General features: G+C 35.8%; 1 protein-coding gene across 1 annotated transcript; it reads right to left on the bottom strand.

Moving 5' to 3' along the window:
- Nucleotides 1–3481: 3481 nt before the first annotated feature.
- LOC128052587 (olfactory receptor 13D1-like) lies at nt 3482–4424 on the bottom strand. Its single transcript, XM_052645170.1, is given in 4 exon segments — nt 3482–3706; nt 3708–4221; nt 4223–4313; nt 4316–4424. Coding segments are annotated over 4 exon segments (939 nt in total).
- Nucleotides 4425–9715: the final 5291 nt, after the last annotated feature.

Genomic DNA, 9715 nt, shown 5'->3' with positions numbered 1-9715 from the left:
AGATATCCAAGTCTGTGTGCATTTATTTCTTATGAAGACACTATTTCCATCTGAAACAGGGTAAGTGTGATACATAGACTTTGTCATGTAATTGTTGATTGATTTACTTCAATAGTTTGTTTCATTTGTTCTTCAGTTTTGAATTGTACACTTATCTTTCAAAATGCTTTGAAATTCAAACCTTTTGATCAGAAGCATAAGATTTATTTTTAATAGTCCTTTTATCACTAATACCAATAGTGTTCATCGTATCAAGTAATGTCTCATTCTCCATTTTTATATAATATTGTGTATTGCGTGCGTGTTTAGTCACTCAGTTGTGTCTGACTTTTTGCGACCCCAAGGACTGCAGCCTGCCAGGCTCCTCTGTCCATGGGGATTCTTCAGGTAAGAATACTGGAATGGGTTGCCATGCCCTCCTTCAGAGGATCTTCCCAACCAAGGGATCCAACCCAGGTCTCCCGCCCTGCAGGCAGACTTTTTACCATCCCGAGCCACCATATTTCAGCATACATATTAAAACTTATATTCTCTAATCACCTGAATCATTATTATAATACAGCCACTATTAATGTATGTGGTCTTTAACCTATAGTGCCTTCACATTTGTAATCATTGTTTGTGTCACATCTGTTATAGGAAAATTAATAGCATAGAAAAAAATAGTTTACTCAATTTACCGTGTTTGAATGAACATCAACTTCTTAATTTTTAAGTCAAGTTCTAGACCAAAAAGTTTCTGAGAAATATGAAAGTGAAAGTGAAGTCGCTCAGGCATGTCCGACCGTTTGCAACCCCATGGACTGTAGCCTACCAGGCTCCTCCGTCCATGGGATTTTCCAGGCAAGAGTACTGGAGTGGGTTGACATTTCCTTCTCCAGAGGATCTTCCTGACCCAGGGATTGAACCCAGGTCTCCCACACTGTAGGCAGACGCTTTACCATCTGAGCCACCAGGGAAGTCCTGAATGATTATGTAAATTGATTGTTTTAAGAATAGCAGTGTTATTGAATGATTATCGTGTGAATATATAGTAGTGGCATCTAAAATTTTGTGGAATTGCAGAATAAATGCTGTAGAAAGAATGAGCTTTCTCTTGTTAAGGTGTGTACAATCTGATATTCTTGGGGAATCAAAATTACTGAAGAGCACGTGAAGGAGTATGGCAAACAACACATCATGCCAAAAAGTTTGCTGTTTTCTTTTCCCTTATTACCTTTAGCCTAATTGCCTAATTCTGGTAAATCTTCTGATGTATTTCTTTTCTTTCTCCTCCCCTTACACCATCCCCCAGGAATAGCAACTGAACTCTAACAAGAGTTCACTGTAGTAAATTAAGTTTCACTGGGACCATTAACATTTATTTTTAATTTCTCTCCTGTAGGCATTGTAAATAAGCTGTTAAAAAGTTTCCTTTTTAGAATAGTGGAACTTTTTCCTAAATTGATTAAGAGAGTTTATAATGACAGTATATTTGATCCAATTTCTGCCTTTGCTTTATTCATTGATACAACATTTAGTCAAAAGCTATATTCCTGACAGTTTTTGTATAATTTTTCCCCAACACCATACATATTATGGACAATTTCAAACATGAAGTAAAATTGAAATATTTTACACTGAGGATCGAATACTCACCAACTAGATTGTGCCACAAATATTGACTAGATTGGCTTATCTCATGCTGTGTCTATTCCTCTCTCTGTCCCTCCATTCAATCTATGTGATTTTTGATGCATTTCAAAATAATCTGTGGGAATCATTACCCTTTCCCCTAAATACTTCAGCATATATATTATTAACTAGAGTTTAAAGTTATATTTGTTCACGGTTTTTTCTTTTAATTTAAAGTTTACATACATTAAATTCACAAATCTTAACATAATATTAATAGTTTAAACAAATGCACACCTGTGCCACTCAAATTCGTATTAAAATTCAGAACATAAACATAGCCTCGGAAAAGTTCCTTTATGTTCTGACCCAGTTGATTCTTGCTTTATCCACTCACCCACACTGGCAACCACTATTCTGATTTTTAAAATACCGTAGGTTAATTTTGTCTGTTCCAGAACTTCAGTATATACTTTTCTAGAAACAACACTCTAGTTACTGTGCAGAGAATAAATTATAGGAGAACAAAGTAGGATCATGTTTGATGTATTTTCACAAATGGTACATATCACTCAAGGTGCTTGTGGATTAGACTTCAGTATTTCTAAATCATTGCTGGTGAAGAAACAATAGTCTTTTAAAACTTCCTGAATTTCTTTCCTGTGGTTGTAAGAGTAGAAGCTGTAGTTAGTTTTGAGGGGGAGCTCACTCACTCATCATTTTGGGAAGAATCCTGTTTAGGAGTGCACTTTGAGTTAGGTGTCCATTCATTTTTATTGAGAGAAGTGTGTGTTCTCAAGGAAGAAGGAAGTAAAGAGACACTATTAATCTTATAGCAGGGCAGGAACTAAATAGGAAAATGGACTTAAGAGGACCCATGTGAAGTTAATGGCTAATAGATACCAAGAGCAATAATATTTAATATTGGTTTATTTTTCTTACTGATCATAGTCCCTTTACATTATTTGTAAGCCTAAGCAAAATTTTAAACAGAGTGGTCTTTTGAATATGGATATTTATGAGATTTTATGTCTGTTCTTTTATTGAAGTCAATATTATATTAGATAAGAATGACTTCAATAGGATATTCCTGGTGATAAGAGTAGTAACAACCATTAAGAGGTATAAAGTACAAGTTATAAAATAAACAAGTCATAGGGATGTATACAGTATAAGGAATATAGTCAATAGTTTATAACTTTGTGTGGTTTATGTCTGTTATTTGTGGGCAAAGTGTGCTGTTGAGAGCTTAAGCAATACAGAAGCATGAAGATTATCAGAGAGGAATGATGGAAAAAGTTGTTGTTGTTTAGTTGCTAAGTTGTGTCTAACTCTTTTGTGACCCCATGGACTGTAGCTCGCCAGGCTTCTCTGTCCATGGGACTTCCCAGGCAAGAATCCTGGAGTGGGCAGCTACTTCCTTCTCCAGGGAATCTTTCTGACCCAGGGATCAAACCTGTGTCTCCTGCTTTGGCTGGTGGATTCTTTACCACTGAGCCACCAAATGAAAACCAGAAAGTAGGGAAGTGTAAACATTCCTGGAAGAAAGGGAGAGGAAGAAAGTAGATGGAGGAGGGGAAAGGATAAGAAGTAGGAGGAAATAGGGAAAAGAGAAAGGGAGAGAGAGAAGAGAAAAGCCATGTGTTTTATATGGGCCCAATTGCCTGAGCTGAAAACAACTAAAAACTCTGCCAACAAGACTGTTCAGAAGGTTTACATGAACATTCTGTGTTTAAAAGAATGGGAGTCTCATCTTTGGACTTACAAGCTGGTAAGTTTTCTTGACACTAGGTTCTATGACTTCATCTCAGAATACAGAAGACCTGATCTGGTCCCATACTGAGGATATAATATGCCTCATGTCCTTTCACATTTTCCATAGATGCAAGTGTTGACTCAGGACTTTCTTCACAGCTTCTTTCACCTTCTTATTTCTCAAGATGTAGATGATGGGGTTCAACATTGGGGTTACCACTCCATAAGACAGTCCAATTATCTCATCAGAAGTGTTTGTGTCCTTTAACTTGGGCTTCATGTACATAAAAAGGGCTGGACCATAGAATAAGATGACCATAGTCAGGTGGGCTGAACAGTATAGAAAAGGCTTTTTTTCCCCTCCCTTCAGCAGAATTAATTCTCAGGATGGAAGAGAGGATGAAAACATAAGAGATGAAAATTAATATTACAGAAATCACCAGTATAACAATATTTGTTACTGTCATGATAATCACATTGATGGTAATATCCGAACAGATGAGTTTAAGAAGGGCCAAGATCTCACAGGTCATATGATTAATAATATTATTATCACAGAAAGGCAATATCATTGTTATAATTGTTTGTATTAGAGAGGTCAGACAACCTATGACCCAAGACCATGTAGCCGTGTGCACATACGGCACGCTGTTCATGATGATGGGGTACCTTATGGGGCTGCAGATGGCCAGATATCGATCATATGCCATCACAGCCAGGAGGACACACTCAGTGGAGCCTAACCCAAGAGGGACAACCATCTGCAGAGCACAGCCAATGAAAGAGATGAATTTTCTCTCAGACCCAATGCTTTTAATGAGCATTAGGGGGATGCATGATGACGTGTAACATGTCTAAGAATGAGAGGTTCCCAAGGAAGAAGTACATGGGAGTGTGGAGGCAAGAATCCAGTATTCTGATGGTAATGAGGAGGCTATTTCCAGGAAGATGATCATGTACCTGATGAGGCAGAGCATGAACAGACAAAACTGGAGTGCTGGGTATTGGGAAAGCCCCACCAGGAAGAATTCAGTCACAGCTGAGTAATTTTCCATTTCTTTGTGTCCATGTCACTCACCTTCATGGTTATAAAAGGACATGACTCAGGAAAACTTACATTTATAATATAGATTTTCAGCACATCTTCACTTCCAATATTGTGCTTGACTCTTGTTTTTTTGTTTGTTTGTTTAATAGTCTCAAGAGCATATTTAACAGGGACCACACCACCCTCAACGGGTTGCAGATTAGTTTTTGGAGGGATTAGGGGAACACAAAAAAATCCCAGGTTTAATATAGAAGCATAGACATACTGTATCAATTTCCTAGTGCTGCCAAACCAAATTACCACCACCTTGGTAGCTTAAAACAAAAGAAATGGATTCTCTCACAGTCTGGAAGCCAGAAGTCTGAGATAAAGGTGTTGGCAGGCTCGTGCTCCCTGCCATGGCTATAAAGGAGGATCCTTCCAGCTTCTGGCGGTGCCTGGTGTTCCTTAGCGTGTGACCACATCTCTCCCGTCTCTGCTTCTGTATTTTATTTTAAAATATTTATTTAATTTTTTGGCTGCACCAGGTCTTAGTTGTAGTGCGGGATCTTTAGTTGCAGTATGCAAACTCAGTTGCAGCATGTGGGATCTAGATCCCTGACCAGGGATCGAACCTGGGCCCCTTATGCTGGGAGCACAGAGTCTTAGCCGCTGGACCACCAGGGAAGTCCTTTTGCTTCTGTCTTTATGCAGCTTCACCTCTGTGTGTCTCTCTTATGAGGGCCTCAGTCATTGTATTTAGAGCTCAGTCTAAATCCAGGATGATTTCATCTCAAGATCCTGAAGCAATGTGCTTGACTCTTGGAACACTTATAGGAATAAGAAAGGGCAGAGATATTTTATTAATATTACTTGTATTGGTGGTAGATATAAGGCTTTAAGAAATTCAAAACATCTTAGATCTACACAGCAGCACAGTCAAGGCTACTAATGTTCCAAGAGTTCTTATGGAAAGTGCCAGATAAGATTTAGGAGGAACTACTTTTAAATTTAGGAGTATCAGGATGCCTTCAATTAAGGCAAATTTTGAATTTGTTTTCTGATGAAGATGGCCTCTATTTAAAAGATTATATATCACCATATTGTTTAACCTGGATATAACTTTGGTAATTTGTTCAATTTTGAAGTCTCAAATGGAAAAGTAGGAAAAAGCAATACTTATTTGTCAAGTTGTCATTAGAATTAAAGTTGATAAAAATCTGTTAAGTACCTAAAAGTAATGGTTCCAACATGGCATATATATGTGATATATAATTATATTTACTTTTTGTAATATAGTAATATTAAATGTGTATTTCCATATACCTATAAAGGTGAAGGAAGGACATCTCCTTTTCTTTCTGTTCAAAAAAGGTCCCAGGTAAAGGACACCATTTTTCAGAATTTAGGTCAAAATAAGAGAAAATGGAAATAGTAACATCACCAAAAACACTGAATCAATCCATCACGTAGGCTTATCCAAACCGCTTCAGTTACCTTTTTTCTCACATACACCATTTCTCCTCTTGTGGTACTGTTAAGGAAAAAATTTTTTTTTCTCCATGATCTTCATCAGCAACCCCACAAAATATTCTAACAGAGAAATAACTATGTAAAAACTGTGCTGGCCATACAATACAACTTCAACCAAAATCTATAGCTCCTCATCCAATCCCATTGTTACTCCTAGATTCTTCTAACGTGGAAATTATAGAGGCACTCCTGTCACCCTCAATATTCTGCAATGACCATGTTGAGTTTATCAGTCTCCTTACACTACTACTCTCTTTGTTCTTTATGCTTTGTTCAAAGTGTTTTCTTGTTAGAAGGGCCCCTCTTATCTTAGATATTACCTTTTCAAGGAAAGCTTTCCCACTTCCTGTTGTGAGGAGGATGCCCCTTGTATGCACTGTCACAGCACTCCATACTTTATATCTCTTGTAAGGTCTTTCATATATTCATTTATTCATTTCAAACTATGCCATATAGACTATAGTAGGTAATAGGGATCCTGTTGTGAGGCCTTGTTTTTCAAGGTACTGAATGCAGAATGTTGTGAGAGTTATTTTGTTCTTTTAAGAAACAATTTCTGTGCTACATAGCATGTTTCAATATGAAAAAATTTTGGAACATTTTACAAAAACATTTTATCAAACTAGTCTGTTATTCTAAATTGTCAAGGGTAGACTAAAACTATGGAATCATCATTACTTATGCATATGTATGCAAGAATCATAAGTATATCCAAACTATATACTAAAGTGATATAATTTATTTCATGAATTCATGAAATTTCAAATTAATATTTGAAAATCTATCAATATAATGTCCTAAACAGCTAGGTAAAAACCAAAGCAAAACACATGGTTTTGTTAACTAATAAAACATAACTAACAAGATGCCAGAAAGCATTTGATAAAATACAGGACTCATTCTGGTAAAATGAAAATCTCTTACTAATATAGTTATAGGAGGATGCATAATTTAGATAATGAAGATTGTCTTATTTAAAAAATTATTTGGTCACATAGTTCAAAATGAAACTCTAGAGCTCTAGAGTATATGCATAAAAATAATCAAAAGATTGTTATTAGACTATTATTATTACTTAACAGTTTTTCCCCTTAATGATCCATCCAATAGACTAAAATAAGACAAAAATAATGATGTTGCATGTTCTTTCATGTTTCAAGTTCAATTTTGATTTAAATAGTTAAAACAGTTTTTTTTTTTTTTCCTCTAAGCTGCTGGAATTCTGGTTTGTGTTGGTTGTGGGTCATGCAACACATGTGAGAAGACACAGCCTTACATGTCATACAAACAAAATTGTAATCTTAGAGAAGAGTAAAGAGAAAGGAAAATGGCCATGGTATAGTATTACAATGGAAGTTTCATACCTATAAAACGATCACAATTTATATACATATGGCTGAAAAAAGTCACAGCAAAATGTTAACTTGTTTTCTCTAGCATGTGGGACTTGGGTAATAATAATTATTATTATTAACTTTTTCTCATTCTCCAAATTCCCTTTAAGGAATGGATATTTTATGACTGTAAACATAAGAAATACTAAAAAGTTTTTCTTTGAAGGAAATAGTGGCAAGGATTTGCCAAATCTTGTCCCTAGTTTTCATTAACACTCAAGAAAGGATAAAAACAGTTAATGGAAAGGAAATTGGAGAATTTTTTTTGTTGACTTATTATATAGACTGACTTAATGCCATTTAATATTTTGATTTCACATAATCGCTTCACAAAATTATCTCCTGAGCAGACACACTGACATAGTCTTAATTCTTGGAACACAATTCTAGAATCTACTATTTAGAATGGCCTGGGTGGGCAGTATGGGGAGCATTTTAAGAGGCATCCAATTGTATTACACAGTGAAAAGATAAGGCAGAGGAGATACCTATGGTGAGAAGTGTGAGGGATATTCATGAGAGCTATTACCTTGGCTTCTTTATCTCTGGCAAAAGGAGGTAAAATTTCAGCTTTCTGGCTCTGTTTTTTGTGCATCTTTCTCCAAAGGATCATACTTTAGGTTGATGTTCATCTTTGGACATTGCCTACAGAAGGGAAGCAAACTCTGCTTGAGGACTTGGATCATGAAGTATTCACCCTTCTCGCTATGTTTATTGATAGAAGAAAGTAGTAGTTGTTTGTAAAACACATGTACTTACCTGACTTCCTGATTTTAATGTGAGGAACCTCTTGAAACAAGCTGTGCCACTCTCTTCAGAAGGAAATCCAATGTAAGTATTAAGTATTGCTTGCTATCTCCCACTTCAGCTACGTTTTCCTTCTACTTACAAAATAATGTATTCTTTGTGATATCAGACATTTCTAGTGCTAGCTCTTGAGTGCATGTCCAAATTTCTCAGCCCCAAAGTTGCTAATAATAGGCAATAGTGCTCTAGTCAGAACAAAGTATCTTCTCATTTTCCTACATGGTTTTGAGAATTTTATTGGGTTTTCTCATTCACATTTCTGTGTGGAAACCAAGAACACTTCTTTGTTGCCGGAAACTTCAGTGAGCTGGACTCACTACTGCAATTGTGTTCTTCATGCTCTGACCGTCTCTAGGGCTGTGCTAGAGTACAGTGGTCTTGTGTCTCAGAAAGCCTGTTGTGTCTCGATCCTCTTACTCCATTTTCTCCTTAGCTATGTATTATGAAAGCACTTGGCTTGAAGGACGTAAACTTCAGTCTTGGCTCCTTGGTGTATTGGCTGTATAAACGTGGGCAAAACACAGTCTCTTATCATGATGTGTCATTTAAAATGGGGGTAATGGTACTTATTTCTAGAGTTTTTTTTCTTTTTTTTGTCTGTTTGGTTTTTTTTTAGAATTGATATAATATACCTGAAAGTTCTTGACATAGATAGTGTGCACCATAGATGTTAGTTTAATCTGTACCCCTAGGCTGCTATTCTTTCATTTTCCATGATAAAAGTGACTTATTTAAATTATGTTCATGTATATCCATGCTATTTTCTTCACCCAATAATACCTTAGTTTTTTTCATTGCTATATTCAGCACTTTAAAAATAAGTTATTCATAATTCCTAGTTCCCATTCATCTTTTCCTTTCTGGAAATATCTCTTTTTAAATTTGTTCTAATGTTCCATATTAAATCTTCAGTATAGGATCCTCATCTTCTTCAGTTATAAAAGATAGCATGGCTATTTGGGGTTTCAGTTTTCAAAACAGGGAAAACATTGGTTTTCATCAGGGTTTCACTAACTTCTTGTGACAGTTGCTGCTCCTTCTCAATGAATGACTTCTTAGTGTTCCTTCTAGAGCTATAGTCATGCTCTGGGACTCACATTCAAGTATACCACAGTCACAGACAACTATGAGTAGTGGTAAAGCAAAGGAAAAAATAAACCTTTCTGCCAAAACAGAATGCCATGTTATAAATTTGAAGTAGTGGTATAAATTTGTGTCACATGAATGCTTTCCTACTTCTGAGCCTGAAATATTTCCAGAGGCCCCACAGTGGTTCTGGTAGCCAATTTAAATCCTTTGTTTTCTGCTAAGAGACTCTCTAATCCCAGAAGTGATTTAAAGTTGAATTTTTAAATAATATAGAAAGTTGTAACTTTCAGATGCATTAAGGTTGATATCTCAGAGAACTAATTATACCAAAATTACTAACACTAATTTTCCTTCTCTGAATTGTTGCTTCCCTGATTATACAAACAATACATATTCAGTATAGAAAATTTGATAAGTTCAGGAAAACCCAAAGGAAGAAATGGAAGTTATACGTAATTATAGGATAAATATTAATATTTCCATATATATTTACATA

This window comes from Budorcas taxicolor, chromosome 8, assembly GCF_023091745.1.
Source record: "Budorcas taxicolor isolate Tak-1 chromosome 8, Takin1.1, whole genome shotgun sequence".
NCBI lineage: Eukaryota > Metazoa > Chordata > Mammalia > Artiodactyla > Bovidae > Budorcas > Budorcas taxicolor.
The sequence above is the reverse complement of the archived record's forward strand: the minus strand, read 5'-3'. Positions and strand labels throughout refer to the sequence as shown.